At 39.1% G+C, this 23,482-nt stretch overlaps 1 protein-coding gene across 1 annotated transcript in view; it reads left to right on the forward strand.

Annotated features, from left to right (window-relative positions):
* LOC134219161 (uncharacterized) overlaps positions 1-23,482 on the forward strand; it is a 108,871-nt gene that overhangs the window by 15,781 nt on the left and 69,608 nt on the right. Inside the window, exon 2 of the mRNA XM_062697863.1 lies at positions 9,730-10,595. Coding sequence (XP_062553847.1) covers positions 10,081-10,595 — 515 coding nt within the window. The 5' untranslated portion in view covers positions 9,730-10,080. The remainder of the gene's footprint in view (positions 1-9,729; positions 10,596-23,482) is intronic.

The raw sequence follows: 23,482 nt of genomic DNA on the forward strand, positions 1-23,482 counted from the left end.
TGCCCTTTCTTAAAGAGAGGGCAAATGAGGCCGACCAACCAGCTAGCAGGCATTTCCTCGTCTTCCCATATTTTCGACATAATATGGTGCAGAACTTCATAAAGCTGCTCACTGCCATGTTTGAGAAGTTCAGCCGGGAGCTGGTCCTTCCCCGCAGCCTTATTGTTTTTCACCTCTTTGACAGCTTTTTTAACTTCATCTAGTGTAGGTGACTCCACAGCTTGTCCATCGTCGCTAATGTTTATTCTGTTCACCGATGCACCGTCACTTCCTCCATTCAACAAAGTCTCGAAGTGTTGCTTCCACCTGGCAGCCACTTCAGTTTTATCTGTCAGCAAATTCCCTTGTTGGTCGTTGCACATGACGGGAGATGGCGCTGTCTTTCTCCGCACGCCATTGACAAACTCATAAAACCTCCGCATATCGTTATGCTCCATTTTTTCCTGCGCCTCACTAATCACTTGTTCTTCGTACTCTTTTTTCTTCCTGCGGTGGGTTCGTTTTTCGGCTGCTCTTGCTTCCTTGTACCGATCTCTATTCGATCGGGTACCTGACACCAACATCCGGCTTCTGGCAACGTTCTTCTCGTCTGTCACTCTCTGACACTCCACATCGAACCAACCCGTCCTGGGTCGCCTCTGTGCAGTGCCTACCACTTCTCGTGCTGTTGTGCTCACCGCTCCATGGATCGACTCCCATAGATCGTTGATGTTGTCGCTAACATTGATTGCACTTATCCGTTCGTCGAGCTTCTGGCGGTACTCAGCCGATACTCCTTCCGCCGACAATCGCTGGATATTGTAACGCATCGTTCGCTGTGATCTTTCGTTCGATACAGTTGACAACCGTGATCGAATTTTACTGACAACGAGATAGTGATCAGAGTCAATGTTCGGACCTCTGAATGTCCGCACATCGATAACATCCGAGAAATGGCGCCCATCCACCAGAACATGGTCTATCTGGTTGCAAGTTTCACCATTTGGGTGTCTCCAGGTGTGCTTTCGGATGTTCTTTCGTGCAAAGTAGGTGCTACTGATGTTCATCCCTCTGGCAGCAGCAAAATTTACTAGCCGTAGGCCGTTGTGTAGCATACTAAATATCCTTTTCATCTTCAAAGATCATAAATTAGAGATCTTGTCGTTTTCCAACAGAGCAAACATGCAGCTCAATTTCAGAATGTTCCCACGCGCAAGTCAGATGCGCTTACTTCACATTCACTCAAGTGGAATACAACAATTCCATGAATTCATCTGGAACACAACGTTCCATAACTAATAAATTCCTTTAGGTGACATACAACATTTCCAAGAATAATTCTGTGTCATGTCACTTTACACCTATCGATTCCCATACCACACAAGTGCTGGTAACTTGAGCAAGGCGCTGGTTTTCTTCAATGACAACATGACTCATTCACGATCCCTTGATTCATATTTCATGTCGCCTAGAGCGCTGAGCATTTATGTTCTTTTTTACACAACTGACCTACTCCAACGCAACCAAAGTCGATATGACTATGTTTACGTATCGGTTATTGCCTTTACGATTTACGCTTCTCTGATTGGTAAATTAGTAAATAGTTGTTCCTAGCTTCTCACTCCATAGACAGAGAAAGCATAATGAAGAAATAATAATGTACTAGAATTAAGAAGTTTCCTATTCAATAAGATTGACAATAAAGATGATTAGTTTATTAACCACGAATCGAACCACATCTTCATTTAATTTGATCGAAGTCCCAAGTTTACTAAAGTTGTCATTGGTAGCGGAGTGAAGGCTCTCCCTACCGATTATGGGACGGAAAAAGTCCTCTCTACCGACCTGAGCATTAGCGTCTCCGATAACAATTTTTACGTCATGCTTTGGGCACTCTCCATAGGGTTTATCAAGACATTCATAAAACGTGTCCTTCACGTCGTCGGATTTATCGTTGGTCGGTGCTTAAACGTTGATTAGGCTGTAATTGAAGAATTAAAAAATAACGTTCTCTCTTTCTTCTATCTCCATTTTTCGTGGTATTTGAGAGGCTTCAGTAAGCTACCTTACCGGGGTCGCGTTACCTACATCGCGATGATGGGGCTGCCACCTTAGATATAGCTGACGCGATACAGCATTTCGTTAATCAGCCGCTGGGTACCAGTCAGACGCTGTTTGAACCGCACCTCCTGATGAACAGACGCTCGAGGCGTACCTTCTCACTCTAGCTGATGTCAGAAGGACAACAGTGCCCAGGCTGCACTACCAGCTAAGTACACAACCCTTTGCTGGCGGTCTTTTGTCATCGGACGACCCGTGGAAGCGTGAGATAGGGACTTGTGGGGACCAGAGCTCTGTTGGGCGCTCCTTCCTTGATGTCAACCCACCATTTTTCAGCCCACGAGTTTCGTGTTATGAAACATAAAATTGCTTGCAAATATGTGCTCTGATGATCCCAACTGTATTTGCTATATTGTATATGACATTTCTGGGCAAATTTATCCCTCGAGCGGTTATCGGAAAGCCCTCTGGAAGATCCGGAACTTCCGTAAAATTGGCCAGTTCTAAAAGTTTATCCCAGAGCTTCGCGATTTTTTGATGATCATTCATTCTGGCAAATTGTGGGTAAGTAAATAAGTACCTCCAAATGTCCCAGAAACGGTCCTCCGGAAGATCCGGGACATCCGTAAAAGTGGCCAATTCCAAAAGTTTATCCTAGAGCTCCGCGATTTTTTCGTAATGATTCATTCTGGCAAATTATGGGTGCAATCAAAAGTTAAAGCCTTCTGTGACCTACAAATGTCCCAGAAACGGTCCTCCGGAAAATCCGGAACATCCGTAAAACGGCCAATTCTAAAAGTTTATCCTAGAGCTCCGCGTTTTTTCGTAATGATTCATTCTGGCAAATTGTGGGGGCTATCAATAGTTAAAGCCCTCTGTGACCTACAAATGTCCCAGAAACGGTCCTCCGGAAGATCCGAAACATCCGTAAAACAACCAATTCCACAAGTTTATCTTAAAGCTTCGCGATTTTTTTTAAAACCATTCATTCCGGCGAATTGTGGGTGCAATCAATAGGTAAAGTCTTCTGTGACCTCCAAATGTCCCTGAAACGTTCCTCCGGAAGATCCGGAACATCCGTAAAAGTGGCCAATTCTAAAAGTTCATCCCAGAGCTTCGCGATTTTTTGATAACCATTCATTCTAGCAAATTGTGGGCGCAATCAATAGTTAAAGCCTTATGTGACCAACAAATGTCCCAGAAACGGTCCTCCGGAAGATCTGGAACATCCGTAGAACGGCCAATTCCAAAAGTTTATCCCAGAGCTTCGCAATTTTTTGATAACCATTCATTCTGGCAAATTGTGGGTGCAATAAACAGTTAATGTATTCTGTGACTCCAAAATGTCCCAGAAACGGTCCTCCGGAAGATCCGGAACATCCGTAAAAGTGGCCAATTCTAAAAGTTCATCCCAGTGCTTCGCGATTTTTTGATAACCATTCATTCTAGCAAATTGTGGGCGCAATCAATAGTTAAAGCCTTATGTGCCCTACAAATGTCCCAGAAACGGTCCTCCGGAAGATCCGGAACATCCGTAAAATAACCAATTCCAAAAGTTCATCCTAGAGTTTCGGGATTTTTTTAAATCCATTCATTCTGGCAAATTGTGGGTGCAATCAAAAGTAAATGTCTTCTGTGACCTACAAATGCCCCAGAAATAATTCTTCGGAAGATCTGGAACATCCGTAAAAATGGCCAATTCCAAAAGTTCGTCCCAGAGCTTTGTATTTTTTTCATAATAATATATTCTGGCGAATTATGGATGCAATCAATAATGAAAATCTTCTGTGACCTCCAAAGTGCCACAAAATCGGTACTCCAGAAGATCCGGAACATCCGTGAAAGTGACCATTCAAAAAGTTCAACCCAGAACATGGCATTTTTTCGTAACCATTCTGGTGAATTGTGGGTGCAATCAATAGTGAAAGTCTTCTGTAGTCTACAAATGTCGTAGAAACAATCCTTCGGAAGATCTGAAACATCCGTAAAAGTGGACAATTCCAAAACTTCAGCAAAGTGATTTTTTTCGTGACCTTTCATTCTGGCAAATTAATAGGGAAAGTCTTCTGTGACCTCCAAGTTCTTAAGAAACGGTCTTAAGGTCCAAGTTCTTAAGATCCAGTTCATTCGTAAAAGTGCTCAATTCCAAAATAATATCTCAGAGCATCGCAATTTTTTCGTAACCACCTATCCTGGCGAATTGTGTTTGCAATCAATAATAAAAGTTTTCGGTACTGTACGGTAATGGTACTCCGGAAGATCCGGAACATCCGTGAATGTGACCAATTCGAAAAAGAATTCACGGATGAACTTCCGAACACTTCGTTGAGAATTTCTGGAAGAACTTCCGGAAGAAGTTCCGTGAAGCTCTCGGAGAAGCTCCCCGAGGAATTTCTTGATGAACTTCTGGAGAGATTTGCGGAAGAACTCTCAAAGTTCTCAGAAGAACTTCTAGAGGAATGCCTTTAGGAACTTTCTGAGGGATTACTTGACGAACTTCCGAAGGGATTACCGGAGGAACTTCTAAACAAACTTCCGGAGGAATTCAACTAGGAACGCCACCACGCCGCCGTCGCTGGCTAATGATGATCTGCTACGCTAACTGTTGGATTTGGCGTCTTTTACAGATGTTCCGGATTTTATGAAGGAATTTTTATTATTGATAAGAAAATTATTTTGAGCTATCAGTGGAATGTCATTACTTGTCATCAGACGAGTTTGTACAATTCCATTTGATTCCACCAATTGATTTGATTCCACTATGTGTTTTGCAGATACGTATTTCGACCTTAACAGTAAGGCCGTCTTCAGTATCTCGTACTAGACTCGACTTTTATTATTGTCATTGCATATCACGGAGGATTTTCGCTATTGATTGCGTACATAATTCACCCATATGAATGAAAGCGAAAATTAGCAAAGCTGTGGGATGAACTTTTGGAATTGACCATTTTCACTGATATTCCTGATCTCCCGGAGGATGGTTTTGTGCACATTCAGACGACCTAGAAAATTCCAACTAGGGGAGACTGGGTTGACTTGATCCCATTATCTGATTTCCGATGTATCACAACCAAGAATAAATAAAGATACGCGATTTCCATACAGACTCTCTAAGAATTATCGAAATTTAATTTTTACATACCTTCTCGGCTACTTCGACATAAAACATTATTTTTAACCAACCACTACCGAACAAATTACGCCGAATTTGGGTCTCTCAACCAAATGATGGCTGTTTACAATCAACACTGCGAAACTATTGACTTAACAATGTTCGGCATAACAACAGACAATATTTTCAAAGAACAAACATTACAAATTCAGCAATATAAATTCAAAAGCAAAATTATACATCACATTACTAAAAAAACTATAGCAATACAAAAACAAACATATATATGTATATCTGCTAGTTTACGTTGGTTGACGAAATAAAATAAATAAAAAACTAATGGGGGACCAAGTGTCCTCATATTGAGACAATAACTTCAAATCCAAATATTCTAAACCATTGATGGAATGTTGACATTGTCATCAGTACAGATCATTAAGCATATTTATGGCTTTGTGCTGTGAAAAAACGAAATCATTTCGTCATTGTTATGAAAAGTTGTTCAAATTTTGCGTGGCCAATAAACAAATCTTTGGGAAAGTCAAAACACACAAACCGGCCTGCAGAATGAATAAGGTTTGTCAATCCAGAAAACAACTCACCACATAAAGGTTATTTGTCTAGAGGATCTATACTTAAAAATACGCTAGAACAAAACTACTTTAGTTCTCGATAAAACAGGGGGTCTCCCCGGGGATCAAGTTTCTCCACCTTCCCCTATTGATTGCACAATCACTTCTCCGCTATGGATGTTTTCGAAATAAAATGTGGAGCTCTGTGAGAAACTTCTAGAATTCATACTTTTAGCGGATGTCCCAAATTTCCCGGAGAACCGGAGCCGTTAACAATGTGAATGTTAATGTCTAGAAAATCGAATGTGATTAACTTTTGGTAGGTCACAGAGGACTTTCACTATTTACTCCACATATAATTCACCATTACTACGTGAATGCTAACAAAAGTGCTCAAGTCTGGGATCAAATTTTAGGATTAACCTATTTTACGGAAGTTTCGGGCTTCTAGCCCGTATTGTGGTCATTTCAGGCCACAATAAACTTTCACTATTGATTGCATAATCCATTCGATGATATAAACAGATTCGAGAATTTGCTTTGAATTGGCCACTTTTACGGAAGTTTCGGAATTTCCGGAGGGCCGTTTGTGGTCATCTCAGAAGACTTAAACAATTAATTGCGCAAACAATTCGCCCGTATGGATAGTTACGAATAAAATAGCAATGCTCTGGAATGATTTTGTGGTATCTGCTCCTTTCGGGAGCATTTCCGGGTCGCAGATTACTTGCACAATTGATTGCACAGGCGATTCGGTTATGAATGAATTGTGAAGCTCTGAGATGGATTTTTGAAATTGGCCACTTTAACGTATGGTCCGGATCTTTCGGATGACCGTTTCGGGAGCTTTTTGGGATTACTGAAAACTTTCACTACTGATTGCATCCATTATTCGTCAGGATGGATGATTACGAAATAATGCGAATCTCTGGGATTACCTTTTGGAATTGACCATTTTCACGGATGTTCCAAAAAAATCACAAAGTTCTGGGATTAACTTTTAGAATTGGCCATTTTACGGATCTTCCGAAGGACCGTTTCTGGGACATTTTGTTGACTTTAATTGTTTGTTGCACCCACAATTTGCCAGAATGAATGATTGTCAAAAAATCGCGAAGCTCTGGGATGAACTTTTGGAATTGGCCGTTTTACGGATGTTCCGGATCTTCCGGAGGACCGTTTCTGGGACATTTGTAGGTCACAGAAGGATTTCACTATTGATAGCCCCCACATATTGCCAGAATGAATGGTTATCAAAAAATCGCGAAGCTCTGGGATGAACTTTTAGAATTGGCCAATTTTACGGAAGTTCCGGATCTTCCAGAGGGCTTTCCGATGACCGCTTGAGGGATAAATTAGCACAGAAATGGCATATACAATATAGCAAATACAGTTGGGATAATCAGAGCACACATTTGAAAGCAATTTTATGTTTTAAACACGAAACTCGATAATTTGGTATCAAATTGAGAAGCTCAAACAGTACCTCTTTAGCACAGGTTCCCCGAGGACTGGTCAATTTGGATGAATCACCCCGTGGGCTTGTTATTGGAACCTACAGTTTTCGTTTGGTGCCTAAAGATCGAAAATCGGTTGAAATTTGAGTTTTTGTGATCGAACATCTTGGGTCCAAATGGACCCCAATGCACAATGTGTAACTTTTTTCTAATGCATTAGGAAGGTTAAATAAAGTGTTATAGGCATCCCAAGTAAAACAGGTTGCTGAATGTGAGTAAAAAATACATCTTTCAAATATATGTAGGTTATGTTTTGGAATATATACTTAGAGTGATTTTCCAAATATCCTATTTTATAAGTATGAAATCGCATGTCCTTAATGGTAATCCTGTGCTTGCGATTGCGAATTTCCTCCACGGTATATTTATTTCAAAAGCTTAGGCATGACTTATGTAATAGATGTTGATCATGAATTCCGATACGTGCAGTTTGTTTTCAGAATATAAACGTAGCTAGGTTTACTTGCTACGCTAATGTACAAAGTGTGATACGTTTTCCAGTTACATGAACTGAGATTTGCATCTTCAAAGCAAAACGCTGCAACACAGTTTAATGGTTGGGGTGTGGGAGTAATTCGGGCGCCAATATGAGTGCAATGTAAGCAAGTGATAGCAAAGTGATTTAATTTGTGTAAAGTCTTTGGATGCAACTTTTGCTTCCGGAAATTTTCCCCATTTCGAAAAAAACGTTTTTTAAATTTTTATTGGTTTATTGGTTGAAAGTGAAGGAAGCATCTCCCTAAAGTTCCGATACATTTTCTTTTCCCATTACTCGTTTGTAAAGGAATACAAGTTATTTCAAAGCAAGACCATGCTGAAGATGGCTGGGTTTGATTCCCGGTCCGGTCTAGGAAATGTTCGGGTTGGAAATTTTCTCGACTTCCGTAGGCATAAAAGTATCATCGACACATACAAATTCAAAAATTGTAATTTGGCTTAGAAACCTCGCAGTTAATAACAGTGGTAGAGCTTAATGAAACTAAGCTGCGAGGCGGAAATGTCCCAGTGGGGGATGTAATGCCAATAAGAAGAAGAAAAGTTATTTCAATTGTTAAGTGGAATACTTCGTAGCTCGTTTGAATTATTAAGAAGGCTGCTAAGCAAAGATGGAATAATTTGAACTTTTAATCATGCATTATTGTTATTCACAAAAGCTCGGGAAAAACCAACGAAGCTCATCATACCGTTATATATTTTAGCCCTAGTATTAAGTCAATCATTCTCCAATGTTTCCTGTTTCCGAAACGCTGAAGGGTATTATTTAGCATTCAAGGCGTTGATTAAACCAATCAGAAAACTAGCAAACAAAGTCATCCTCTTATCATAGTTTTCTGCCGTGCGAACTACTCCAAAAGGTATGCTAAAGCAACCACGAGAGAGAATTCAATTATGCAAATTTCCCAACCTATCAGAAAAACAAATTATCCTGTTTGTATTCTCCGTCCCTAGTTTCCTCCCGCATAAAAGCCCATTCGGTCTGAAATTCACATTCAATTTTACATTCCTCTTCGCGTCCGTTTTTGCACAATAATAGTTGGGGAGCCTAGAGATAAACGATTCATTGCGTACCGTCACGCGTATGTTATACTAATATATGTTTCCGTTAAACAAACTAATTGAGAATCATTTCGGATTTTACACAGAATAATTCCACTCTTAGGCACAGTAATTCAATATTCAAAATTTTCAATGTTTCTTAAAACGTACTGCAACTTCCAGCTTTAATTTTAGTTCAATACACTGAGCGCATCTTCCGGAAGGTGCCATATAACGACAATTTTGGTTGTCTCTAACTTTGTATTCAAATAACCAATGACACAAATATATTGCAATGGGCTCCAAACATACTCTCCAGCATGTGTTGAATCAATATTAGCGATTGCATGATGGATGGATTTCATTCAACCAATCATTGAACGTGACAAAATTGGTGTGACGTCGCTTCTAATTAGTTGAAAAAAAATGACGACCTTTTGGAATACTTGTATGAATTTGTCTATTTGAATATGTCTACAAATTTCATAATAAATTTGTAATAAGCTTTTCTCTTCTTCTTCTTCTTACTGGCATTACATCCCCACACTGGGACAGAGCCGCCTCGCAGCTTAGTGTTCATTCTGCACTTCCACAGTTATTAACTGCGAGGTTTCTAAGCCAAGTTACCATTTTTGCATTCGTAAATCATGAGGCTAACACGATGATACTTTTATGCCCAGGGAAGTCGAGACAATTTCCAATCCGAAAATTGCCTAGACCGGCACCGGGAATCGAACCCAGCCACCCTCAGCATGGTCTTGCTTTGTAGCCGCGCGTCTTACCGCACGGCTAAGGAGGGCCCCAACTTTTCTCACATATCTTAAAAATCATTTTCCACCAAGCCAATGATCATGACATCGCATATATTTCTGTGTAAGACCATTTCTACAAAAAATCCATAAATTTCCGCCCTTTCACTTGCTATTTATTTCTCTGATTTTCGTTGCAGCAACACAGGGACGACATTTTAAATTATAGCAGCCGTAAATATTTGCTTAGACCGCTGGAGTAAGCGCTCGTTCTGGCGCTGGACCATCTACAAATAGTTCCTCAGGCTGGGTCGTCATAAGGTCGAACCGCCATCGCAGACACCAAAAAGACGCCAACGTTATGAAAAACCACCAAATTGATACTCCCCAGGTGCAGTGTCTCTAGCATTTTGTGGCAACCAAAAAAAAAGGGAATGCGAGAAAAAACCATAAATGAAAGTGTAGAATTGGAGAAAGGCAAGTGAAATAAATTACATTCGGATCGCGCGGAGCCGAGAAGTGAAAACGGATACCAAAGTGGATAGGGGAAAATGATTGGTGCAAAGCTGTTTCCGCTTCTGATTTATGTATCGTCCTTGTTGGACGTGTTCGTCGTTTGCGTTTCAACGAATGTCGACGATTTTATCGTGTTTAATAGTGCTTGTTACCACGGGAGCGATTACGTGAGTGATAATTTGAGCGTGAAAGATCTGGTGGCATCCAACGATGTGATAGTGAAAGCATTTGCCGGAGATGGCAATTACCTTCGTCCTGAGTTGGTGGCTTCCGGAGCTATTAGAGCGAATAAAGAAGAATCCGGTGGCGGCCGGGCCGCTAGTGACGATGGGAAGGAAAAAAGTAGCGAAGGAATTAGATGGAGCGATCGAAGCGCAAACAGCTCCACACAACGGAAAGCGTGGCACGGAAATGGAGAAAATGGAAATGTAAGTTCCATTAGTGTGGAAGATTTTATCGTGCGGCTTGAGCCGTCGATGGTGTACAAGGGTAATGAAGTTTTCAAGAAGTTGAAGCTGATAAATTGGAACCATTTTGTGATCATTAAAAGGTAGGTAATTTAAAAAAAAAACTTTGTATTGATTGATTGATCTTATGTCATGTGGTATTACTTACGTGTATTACTTTATAATTTTACTCATAATATTTCACCCAAACAATAATATAAATACTTATTGCAGTAATTTAATAAGTTTCAATATGTTTATTCTATCAGCATTTTGATAGTTTTTCTCCAGTGCACGTTTTATGCCGACAGCCCATAAAAAATGAGGAGTGATGACTTTTTAATTTTTAGTTCTAGATTTTATTTCATGTTCTACAAAGATATAGATAATGGCATGTGAAGTTCTAATTTATTGTCAGAATTTCAATCGAATGAAAAGCTCAGCAAAAATGAAAGATACTGGGTTCGGAAATTGAACTGCTACATACATTAGTAAAAATGGTATAATACAAAATATTTACGTATTGTGAACTTGCTCTACAAAACGTTGTCGATCCGTGGGCACGTCGTTATGTTGATACCAGGGGTTGGGTCTTAGGACACGGTTAGACGCCGGCTCAAAATGTGAAAAAAAAACCAACTAAGGGGTTGTCAGGGTTCGTTTTGAGCTAAGAGCAGCCATCGAGTTCGCCGGACCTGAACCCTATAAGTTTCACTGTATGTAGGCGTCTGCCCCCATTAGCCACTGGAAAAGACTAAGTTTGGAAGACCTATTCTGAAAATTCAGGCATACCTCGATAGTACATACCCTCGATAGTACGTACCCTCGATTGTACGTACATTTTACCTCGATATTACGTACACCAAAAAAATATGTTTTTTCATTCAATATTCTGAACGATTTTAGTTAAAATTTGAATATGTTTTAATTATGGCACATGCGTGAGGTCCTTCATATGCTACGTAATAATTTTAGATCTGATTTTAACATCATTATTGTGATAACGAATTTAGCAGAAAAACTTAAAAAAAGCAACATGTCATAAATGTTTGACAGTCTTAAGTAACACAAATGATAATATTATTTTGAACAATTTAAAGAACATCTGAAACAGCTGATCACATATTCAGTTTTTACAGTAAGCTTAGTTCCATCTATGCACTTCTATGGGCCCTCCTTAGCCGCACGGTAAGACGCGCGGCTACAAAGCAAGACCATGCTGAGGGTGGCTGGGTTCGATTCCCGATGCCGGCCTAGGCAGTTTTCGGATTGGAAATTGTCTCGACTTCCCTGGGCATAAAAGAATCATCGTGTTAGCCTCATGATATACGAATGCAAAAATGGTAAACTTGGCTTAGAAACCTCGCAGGTAATAACTGTGGAAGTGCTTAATGAACACTAAGCTGCGAGGCGGCTCTGTCCCAGTATGGGGATGTAAGGCCAATAAGAAGAAGAAGAAGATACACTTGTCGATGACAAAAAATTTATTGAGAAAAAAAACTAGCAACGTTACCAAAATGAGGATAAATTTATTTGGTTGAATAGTTTTTTTTAATTTTATTTATTTTGTTATTTTTTCAGTTATTTTTTTATTTGATATTATACTGCCGCTACTCGCATATCAGTCCCATTTCGGTTTTCGTCACTTTTGAGTTAACACCGTGAATAGCATTTAATTTTATCATACTTCCACATAACATGATAAAAAATGAGACTTTGTTCGGGAGAAATGTGAAAAAATACCAAACCAACCTTGTCCCATATTGAATGTACCCGCATACCAGTCCCATTAAGAATTTACATAGGTGGATTGCTCAAAATTCAATTATTTTTCCATTGATTTGAATAGTTTTACATTAACTCATTGAATGAGGAATGACTCTGCAAAATTTCAACCAGATCGCCGAATGTTTGAATTTATTAGATTTTTTTAAGTTTTGCATGGAAAATGCGTTTTGAGACTTCATCGGCTATTATCTCAGTATGCGAAAAACCAATATGGGACTCATATGAAAGTACCGGCAGTATAGTTATGGTCTATTCCCAGCAGTTCATTCAAACATTCGTCACTGGATTCCACTAGAGATTCAATCAAGAGTTTCTTCTAAGATTCCTCAAAGACGTCTTACTGAACATCATCCTAGAAAAGCAGCTTCTCCCAATGGTTCTTCCTGGGGAATTACATTAGAAGTTTCTTCGTAAATTCCATACAGGATTTCACTTGATATTCAATCTAGACCTGTGCGTCGATTAACCTTTTATCGGCGGGGGCTAATGATTGGCCGCTGCGTGAGTTTATTTCATGCATTAGAAATTTTCCGGAATTTATCCAGAATTCCTCCGCATATTGCTCCTCTCCATATTGCTATATCTCTAGAATTCTCCCGGATGATCCTGCCGGAATTCTCAAGGTTTCTGCAGGTACTCCGCCTAAAATATCAATTAAAAATCATCTAAAAAGCCCTTTAGGATTCCCCGAGAATTACTTCCAGGAGTTTGCAGCAATACCTTAACCTTCGGGGACTCGCGCCGTTGTAAAAAGTACAACACCTTCGAAAAAAGCACGCTTCTCGTTCACAACATAAGCGGGACTGCGTGAGCGGTTCAGGACCAAGCGAGTCCCGGAAGGTTAAAACATTAACACTGGCAATTCTTCTATAAACTCTCCCACTTTGATAAGAAAATTATTTTGAGCTTTTTAGTGGAATGTTTTCACCTGTCATAAGACGAGTTTATACAATCCCATTGAATTCCACCACTTAATTGTATATTGACAGATACGTATTTCGACCTCAAAAGTAAGGCCGTCTTCAGTGTCTCGTATTTGACTCGACTCAAGTCGAAGTCAAGGGATTGTATAAACTCGTCTTATGACAGGTCTCCCACTTTTTCTTCTAGTAATTCCTCCATAGATTATCCCAAAAATTCCGTTAAGAATTTCTCCGGAAATTATTTCGAGAACTCCTCCAGAAATTCCTCCACCAATCCCTTCATAAGTTCCCCCGAAAATTTCTTTGAAATTTTCACGGGAGTTCGTTTTGAAATAACCACAGTAATTTTTCAAGATATTCTTCAGTAAATTCCTCCAAGAATTACTCCGGAAAGTTCCTATTTCAGGAAGAATTTCGTAAGAAATTTTTGAAGGAGTTCCCAAATGATAACCTGGAGAATTTTTTCAGAAAGTAATTTCTGAAGAAAATCGCAATGGCGTTCCTGGTTTGAGTCCCAGGAGGATTTTTTGGATGAATTCTCAATGGATTTTCTGAAGAAATTCTCAGAGGGACTCGTAGACGAGTATCTGAAACAAATCTAGGAATTCTAAAATAAGAATATCCAAACAAATGTCAAAAAAAAGTTATGAAATAATTTCAGACTTAATTGGTATTGGAGCCGTTTTAGAAGCTATAATTCTTAGTTTCCTGAAGGTCGATTTTCGCATTTTCAGAATAAGTATCTTTATGTGTGGGGTCTAGTGGCCATGTTGCCAAAGATATTTTTCCACGTCGTACTTTTTGGTCAGAGATCAGCTTCACGCCAGTTGCAGTTGTGATTAGATCGCCATTCAATGATTAAGGTTCAAGGACACACCTCACGGAATCCAAATTTAAAAGTACTTGCGTTTTTAAGTTCGCACCACTTAATACGGAATCAACACACAACTGTCATTTTTATTATTTCTGCTTTGCTGCGTGAAATAATAAATATGACAGTTGTGCGTTGCTTCCGTTTTGAGTGCTGTGCCCTTGAAAATCCTACGCCTTTGCTTGCCAGAATACTGGAAACCCCACAGCAGCTCCATTATTTTGGCTATTTAACATGTCCGACAATTCCCAAATATATGGAAAAACTCATTTTTGATACACATTTTCAAATCTGGCAAAAAAAAATAGAGATATGTAATTATCGGTGAATAGACATTTTCTCTTGTATCCCAAAATTTGTTGAGTAAACAAAATATTATTCCAACAAGTAAAACACCGAAATACATACGTGCAGCATGGCTTCTTTGAAGGACGTTCAAGTTTAACTAATTTACTCGAATTTGTTGATTATACGTTTAATGCAATGGATAAAGAAAACCACGTTGAAGCTCTTCATACGGACTTTAGTAAAGCTTGCATAGATATACCCATGCTTGCAATCAAATTAAAAAAAATCTGGAATTGAGCCTGGGCTCCTTCAATAGCTTGAATCCTACTTAACTGATCGTCAATTAATTATAAAATTTAACAGCAATAGATCGATACTCATTCAAGTCAACTCCGGTGTTCCCCAGGGCTCTCATTTGGGACCTCTATTATTCATCATATATGTAAACGACATTATCTTCATTCATAAAAAACGAGCAATTTAGCTTAACTTTTGAAACCCTTAACCAATTTCCACCAAATTCGGAACATATAATGTTTGTTTCAAGTAGACAATGATAGGGGATTAGGAATGCTCTTAGTAAAATGGGAAGGGTGTGGCAGTATTGCTTAGTTATCAATCAATTCAGTGTAACTTCTGAACCCCTTAGACGATTTCAACCAAATTTGAAACAAACATTCTTTATCTTGAGGTCTGAGGGAAGGGTTTTCCGTTAAAAAAGCACGTGGTAGCACTCTCTGAGAGAGAAAATTGCCCAATTTAGCCCGCCAAAATGACGCTGGCAGTCAATTTCTACGGAAGTTCATCCGAAGGAATTCCTGGAGAAATTTCCGAAGGAATTCCTGGAAAAATTTCCGTTGGAATTCCTGGAGGAACTTCCGGAAGAATTCCTGGAGGAACTTCCGGAGGAATTCCTGGAGGAACTTCCGGAGGAATTCCTGGAGGAACTTCCGGATGAATTCCTGGAGGAACTTCCGGAGGAATTTTTGGAGGAACTTCCGGATGAATTCCTTGAGGAACTTCAGGCGGAATTCCTGGAGAAACTTCCGGAGGAATTCCTGAAGGAACTTCAGGAGGAGTTCCTGGAGGAACTTCTGGACGAACTTGCGGAGGAATTCCCGGAGGAACTTCTGGAGGAATACCTGTAGGGACTTCTGTAGGAATTTATCTTGTTTGTCTTATTTGACCTATTTGTCTTATTTGCTTCATTTGTCTTATTTGTCTTATTTATTTTCAATTGTTTATCTCATCTCATTCCTATATTTGATTTCAATTTATATATTTGGTATCCACGTGTTCACAAATAGGAATACGCTTTTTTCTAGTGTCACGCTAGATACAAAGTTGACGGACTTTCTACCGCTCTCATCGCTCCTTTCCTACCGTGCGCCACAATAAAATATGCTGATGGGTGCTCTCCCGAAATGGTAACTTTTGTATGTAATTTAACCGATTCAACCCGGATTTTTTTTTCGTCGTATTTCAACACAAATTTTGGACATTCTGCTTCAAAAACGTATGCAAACCATGAAAAAGTAGAAATATGGGGTAAAATATTTTTTGAGATCTTCTAGGGCTTCCAAACCTTCCTTGAGTTCAGATCTTGATGATCTACATAAACAACAAAGCGTTTTACGGGGCCTCAATCCTTATTTGAAGTTGGCATTGCTACTTGAGACATAATTAAACTATTTTTTATCAAATCGCAGTGTTGCCAAAACATAAACGGTACTCCAAACTATTCTTGAGTTCAGATCTTGGAGGTCTACAAGATCAACAGAGCAGTTCATAGGTTCCCGAGCTTGTGTAATAGTTGGAGGAGCCCCATGGAACATTATTACAGTAGTATATACAAAATACAAGACTCCCAGAATATCTACGGTACTCCAAACAATCCGTGGTTTCTGATCTTGGGGGCCTACAAGACCAACAGAGTGATTGATAGGTTCCTGAGCTTGTGTGTTAGTTGTAAAAACACCATGGGACGTGATTATGTCAATATATAAAAACATCCACATTCCCAGAATATCTACGGTACTCCAAACCTTTCTTGAGTTCAGATCTTAAAGTTCTACAACACCAACAGAGTGATTCATAGGGTCCTGAGTTTGTACGTTAGTTGGAGCAACCCCTTGGGACATCATTACACCAGAATATGCAAATCTCAGCATTCCCAGAGATCCTGGGGTAATCCAAGTTATTCTTGAGTTCAGATACTGGAGGTCTTCAAGACCAACATAGTGATTCATTAATTTCCGAGCTTGTGTGTTAGTTGTAGAAACCCCATGGAACATCATTACTGCAGTATATACAAAATACGACATTCCCAGAATATCTACGGTACTCCAAATCATTCTTGAATTCAGACCTTGAGCGTCTACAAGACCAACAGAGTGATTCAAAGGCAACTCAGCTTTTGTGTTAGTTGTAAAAACCCCATGAGACATCATTACACCAGTATATGAAAATTGAAACATTCCAAGAATATCTACGGTACTCCAAACAATTTGTGGGTTCAGATATTGGAGGTCTACGAGGCTAACAGAGTGAATCATAGGATCCTGAGCGTGTGTGTCAGTTGTAGATACCCCATGGGACATCAATATACCAGTATATACAAATCATAACATTTCCGGAATATTTACGGCGCCATACATGAGTTCAGATATTGGAGGTCTAAAAGACCAACATAGTGATTCATGGATTCTAAAGCTTGTTTGTTAGTTGGAGAACCATCATGGAACATCATTACACCATTATATAAAAAATCTTGTTAGTTGGAATCGCTCAAATGGACATCATTACGTACACAATACGTAAGTACGAACGTGTTATTGTGATCACAAACATCGCATCCACAATTTTTCGTTCCTTTTATCCTCTATAGTGTTATAGAGGGGCCCTCCTTAGCCGTGCGGTAAGACGCGCGGCTACAAAGCATGACCATGCTGAGGGTGGCTGGGTTCGATTCCCGGTGCCGGTCTAGGCAATTTTCGGATTGGAAATTGTCTCGACTTCCCTGGGCATAAAAGTATCATCGTGCTAGCCTCATGATATACAAATGCAAAAATGGTTAATAACTGTGGAAGTGCTTAATGAACACTAAGTAGCGAGGCGGCTCTGTCCCAGTGTGGGGATGTAATGCCAATAATAAGAAGAAGAAGTGTCATAGAATAAAGCTTGTAATAAACCACGGCGTCTCTTGATGATCGGCTAGGCTATACATGTGAATTATTGCTACTCCATAATCGATCAGAATTAGAGTAAGTTGCACCCTGAAGGCGTTGGTACTCTCATACTTACTTGTTTCATACTTATTATACATATTATATATTTTATACGATATGTTTACCCAAGTGTTTACCATTTCTATACGTATTGAAACCACCAAGGGGTATCATGAGATGACAGTCTAACCAATAAATGAGAATTGCGTACCAAGAACTGAATAAAGCTCGCAATACATTCAATCGACAATATAATTGGTTTCAGTATTGCACGGAAATGGATGTTACTAAGACTAACATTTATATGTAAGAGTAAAGTAATTTACGTATTAATAATATCAGAAAATTTCATTTCAAATGCTTTTCTCCATACTTACCCAAAATGAATTACATGTAATAGCTAAATCATGTTGCTAAAAAAATCTCTCTCTCAGTTCCTCTGCAACCATTTGATGTGATTCTGCGAGATCGTCAACAGAAGGCGTTTCAGTAAAACTTTCGAATCGACATGTTAAGCTCTGGTGCACTGCTGCAAACATGCAGCACACTAGGAGTAAACTTTTTGAAAGCAGTGTAACAAAAGGAATCAATAGTTAGGTTTCTCAATAATAATCTTCTTCATCGAAAAAATATTTAGTAGGCTTACAGGTAACAGGTCATTGTTTTTGTTTTTCGAGAAATGCTCTCATTATTCATGAAATTTGTGTGAGGTGGTTATTCACAAATTGCGTGACGAATAATAAAAAAAACTAGAGGTTCATTACAAGAAGTGGCGAAGGGGAGAGGGGTGTTGAAAATAGTAATTTTACGTACTATATCGATCTTCCCTAGAAGTCCTTCACCACACAATTTTTTGGCGATAAATTCATGCTAGACCATCGTACATCTTCTTGTTGATCGATTTGAATATAAAGAATTGAACTCATGGACAATTTGTATTTTCGTACATGTTCAACGAATTCTACAATATGTCCATAATGGTGTAACGAAGTCCAGTAGAGCTATTCCAACTCATAAAAATAGATGGGATGACGTAGATCTTCATGTTGATCGATTTGAGTATTGAGATCTGTATTGTGGCGTCAAATTGTTGATTCCGTGTTATCTGTTTAGATGTAAACTAAATAAATGAAAATGAACTCATGGACAGTTTGGAGTGTCGTCGATGTTCAACGAGTTCTGTAATGTATCTATAATGGTGTATCGAAGTCCCGTGGAGCTATTTCCACTCATAGAAATAGTGAAGACCTCAAAAATCTTCGTGTTGATCGATTTGAATATTGGGATCTGAGCTCAAAGACAGTTTGGAGTGTCGTAGATGTCGAGCGAATTCTGTGGCGTGTCTCTAATAGTGTAACCAAATCCCGTGGAGCTATTACAACTCATAAAAATAGTTGAGACATCGAAGATCTCTATGTTGATCGATTTGAATATTAGGATCTGATCTATTATATCTATTAATATTAAGACCTGTACTCAAGGATAGTTTGGAGTGCCATAGATGTCGAACGAACTCTGGTGTGCCTGTAATGGTGTTACGAGGTATCGCGGAGCTATTCCACCTCATAAAACTAGTGGGGACATCGAGGATCTCTATGTTGATCGATTTGAATATAAGGATCAAGGAGAGTTTGGAGTGTCGTAGAGTTCTGTGGTGTGTCTGTAATGATGTTACGAGGTATCCTGGAGCTATTCCAACTCATAAAACTAGTGGGGACATCGAAGATCTGCATGTTGATCGATTTGAACATTAGGATCTGTACTCAAGGATAGTTTGGAGTGTCGTAGGTGTCGAACGAATTCTGTGGAGTGTCTGTTATGGTGTTACGAGGTATCCTGGAGCTATTCCAACTCATAAAACTAGTGGGGACATCGAAGATCTGCATGTTGATCGATTTGAATATTAGGATCTGTACTCAAGGATAGTTTGGAGTGTCGTAGGTGTCGAACTAATTCTGTGGAGTGTCTGTTATGGTGTTACGAGGTATCCTGGAGCTATTCCAACTCATAAAACTAGTGGGGACATCGAAGAGCTGCATGTTGATCGATTTGAACATTAGGATCTGTACTCAAGGAGAGTTTGGAGTGTCGTAGATGTCGAACGAATTATGTGGTGTGTCTGTAATTATATTACGAGGTATCCTGGAGCTATTCCAACTCATAAAACTAGTGGGGACATCAAAGATCTGCATGTTGATCAATTTGAATATTAGGATCTGTACTCAAGGATAGTTTGGAGTGCCGTAGATGCCGAACGAATTCGGTGGTGTGTCTGTAATGGTGTAATGAAGAACCGTGGAGCTGTCCCAACTCATAAAAATAGTGGGGACATCGTAGATCTTTTTGTTGACCGATTTGAATATTAAGATCTGAGTTCAAGAACTGTTTGGAGTATCTTAGGTATTGAAAAAGATCTGTTATACTGCAGGACAGGTGCGGGATATTATCATAAAGCATTTCAATTTCAATTATTTAATCAGAATGTGGTAAAAAATGGTGTTGATTCCTTAGAACATCAAAATTAGAACTCAAGGATAGTTTGGATGCTCTAGATCATCCTAGTGACCATAACCTGACCTGGGCAATATTTTTCCTGGGTGGAACAGTTAATTTTGAACATTTTTGCTGAAGAAAGCAAGGCTCCATCTCTTAAAACTGATTTTCGACAACTGATTTTCGTCTTGGGTCATATATGACCCATCCGGATTGAATCGGTTAAAAAACTTGGTTGAAGTAAAAAGAGCTTCCTTCAAAATTTATTGCGGTGACATATACTTTTTATTACATCAAAATAATCGTTGGAAAAATTCAAAACTTTTGTCAGTTGGGTTTTGCGAAATTAGGTTCCCTTGTGCCTCAAATCATCGGAGAGAGGTACTAAGAAGCGAACATTTGAGTTTTACAATAGTTCAGTATTTAGAGCTTAATACAAATTTGGGAAATAGTAGGTCCATTAAATTTTGTAGGAACATTCCTTGATAAATTTCAGTCAGTTGGGATAAGCGAAATTCGTTCCCAATTCCGAGTTATAGACATTTTAGTACGAACATAGCGCTCTACTGCGAGATAGTTTCCCTCAGACCTTAAGGATACGGCGACAGAGGAGTTAGGGATGCTTTTCGTAGAAGGGAAAGGGTGTGGGGAAGGGGTATTTTTAGTTATCGATCAACTCATTGTAACTTCTCAGCGCTTTTTGTATCGACTGATCCTGTTACGATCTTTGCTTGGACCCGTGCCTTCGTTTTACGTTGGACCCGTTAGCGGAAGTAAAATTCCGACAAGCGGTGGTAATCCTGCAGGGACACCGTTCTGAAAAAAAAACCTCTTAGAAGGTCACGTCTCCACGCTCAGCAATGAGCATTAATAAAAACAAGAGGATGCAGAATTTCTGAATTCCGACTTCCTTCTAAGAAACAAGGTTTCAAGACCGTCCTGCCAAAGCGCGGAAAAAATAGAAGGAAGCTGGAGACTTCAGATGTTCCTTCTAACTCTAACATTGAAAATAATTCTTCTCCTATCGAACTGAGCAATCAGTTCGATTTGATTCATGACGAAATTGAGCAAATCGAATCTACCTCTAGCCCAGGTGATTCGATCCATGCAAAGAAGCAAAGGATTCCGCCAATTGTGGTATCTGTTGCCAAGTTTTCTGGCTTTTGGAATGAGATTTTGGGTACACTTCAGGGGATCAAGGTTTCATTTCAGATTGCCAGGAAGAGTGACTACCGCGATTTGCCGGGTATTTAACTAAGAAGCGGCATAAATTCTTCACGTACGACGACAATAAACTTCACGTACGACGACTTTAAAAAAAGTGAACTAAATAATATGAAAAGTTTGGAAAAGGCCTTTATTATGTCCCATGTCCTGTAACATGGGGGAAATTTCTAAAACCCCACTCAGTGCCGTAAGTGCCAAAAGTGGGGTCACGGAACTAAACATTGCCACATGGATGCTAAATGCATGATTTGTGGTGGATCTTCTCTCACAGGACGCCTGTCCTGTGAGAGAAGATTCTAATAAATTTGAATGTTCCAATTGTGGGGGCAATCATAAATCCAATTTCTGGGAATGACCTTCACCCAAAAAAGTTTGATGACGGGAAATTCCAATAGGATCCCAGATTCGCTCGGTCAACATATTTCAAACGCTCAAAATCCGTAATCATTTGCCGGTCGAGCAATTCATACCCTCCACAGTCAACGAACAAACGAGCAGTTCGAACAAACGGGTAATGAGCAGTTCGTCGAATTTTAATTTTTCAAACACGCCCTCCTATGCTAGCATCGCTGCAGGCAGGCAAAATTTCATTTCTGAAAATTTACCGACGATGAATGATTTTTATACCCATTCTTAAACGGAAAATAACGTTCGTTCTGATAACTCAGTTGGCATGTCCGTGATGTCTGCTTCCTACTTTGATTTTCTAAATGAACAATTGCACCACATGATTGATGCAATGTTCAAAGCAAATACCAAAACTGAAGCTGTTCAGGTTGGTATTAAATTTACTCAAAAAATGTTATCGGACTTCGTTTTAATGGATCCAAATAATTCTTTGAAAATTTTAAATTTGAATGTCCGCTCTTTAAAGAGTAATGAAGATGAATTATTGAACTTCCTATCAGTTCATAATGTACACATTGCCATTATAACTGAAACATATTTAAAACCTGATCTTTTCATCAAAAGAGATCCAAATTATTTTGTTTAACGAAATGATCGTCTCAACAGCGCCTGTGGTGGGGTCGCCAAGGTCATCAATAGACGTATCAAACATAAATTATATTCTTCGTTTGAAACCAAAGTTTTCGAAACCTTGGGAGTTTCTGTTGAAACTAATTTTGGACAATTCTCTTTTATTGCTGCCTACTTTCCTTTCCACTGCAATGGACAGCAAAGGAATTTGTTGAGAGATGATCTTCAAATTATAACTCGCAACAAATCCAATTTTTTCATAATTGGTGATTCCAATGCCAAACACCGTTCATGGAATAATACTCAAAGCAATTCCAATGGTAAAATTTTATTTGAAGATTGTTCTGCGGGATATAATATTATTTAATATCCCAATGGACCACCTTGTTTTTCTTACAGTCGAAATCCTTCTACAATTGATTTAGTTTTAACGGATTCAAGTCAGCTGTGTGGCCAATTGGTAACTCATGCTGACTTTGACTCTGATCACCTTCCTGTGACGTTTGAAATCTCACAAGAAGCCATTTATATTCCAATCAGCACCACTTTTGATTATCATAGAGCTGATTGGGATTTATATAAAACGTATTTTGATGTTGATATTCCTCTCGATACCAAAAGTGATAATGATAATGCTCTTGTATCTTTGACAAATTTAATTGTCGAAGCCAGAGGCATTGCAATTCCTAAATGTGAAATTAAATTCAACTCCATTATTATTGACGACGATCTTCAGCTACTGATCCGTCTTAAAAATGTGAGGCGAAGGCAATACCAAAGAGCTCGCGATCCCGCGTTAAAAGTTATTTGGCGTGATTTGCAATGAAATTAAAAAAACGTTTCGCTATTCTGAGAAATACCAACTTTGAGAATAATGTCTCGAAGTTGGAACCCAGTTCGAAACCCTTTCGGAAATTAACGAAAATTCTTTTAAAAAAACCTCAAAAGTCAATTCCAGCGCTTAAAGAGGGAAATAAAATTTTACTAACAAATGGCGAAAAGCTCAAAAACTTGCTCAGCAGTTCGAGGGTGCCCATAATTTCAGGCTAGGTCTCACTAGTCCAATTGAGGATCAGGTTACACGAAGCTTCGAAGACATTCTCAATCAAGATAATGTTTTTGACCCTTCGTTGGGAACTAATTTGGATGAAGTGAGATCTATTACTAGAAAATTTAAAAATATGAAAGTCCCGGGT

The sequence above is a fragment of the Armigeres subalbatus genome, chromosome 3, assembly GCF_024139115.2.
Source record: "Armigeres subalbatus isolate Guangzhou_Male chromosome 3, GZ_Asu_2, whole genome shotgun sequence".
NCBI lineage: Eukaryota > Metazoa > Arthropoda > Insecta > Diptera > Culicidae > Armigeres > Armigeres subalbatus.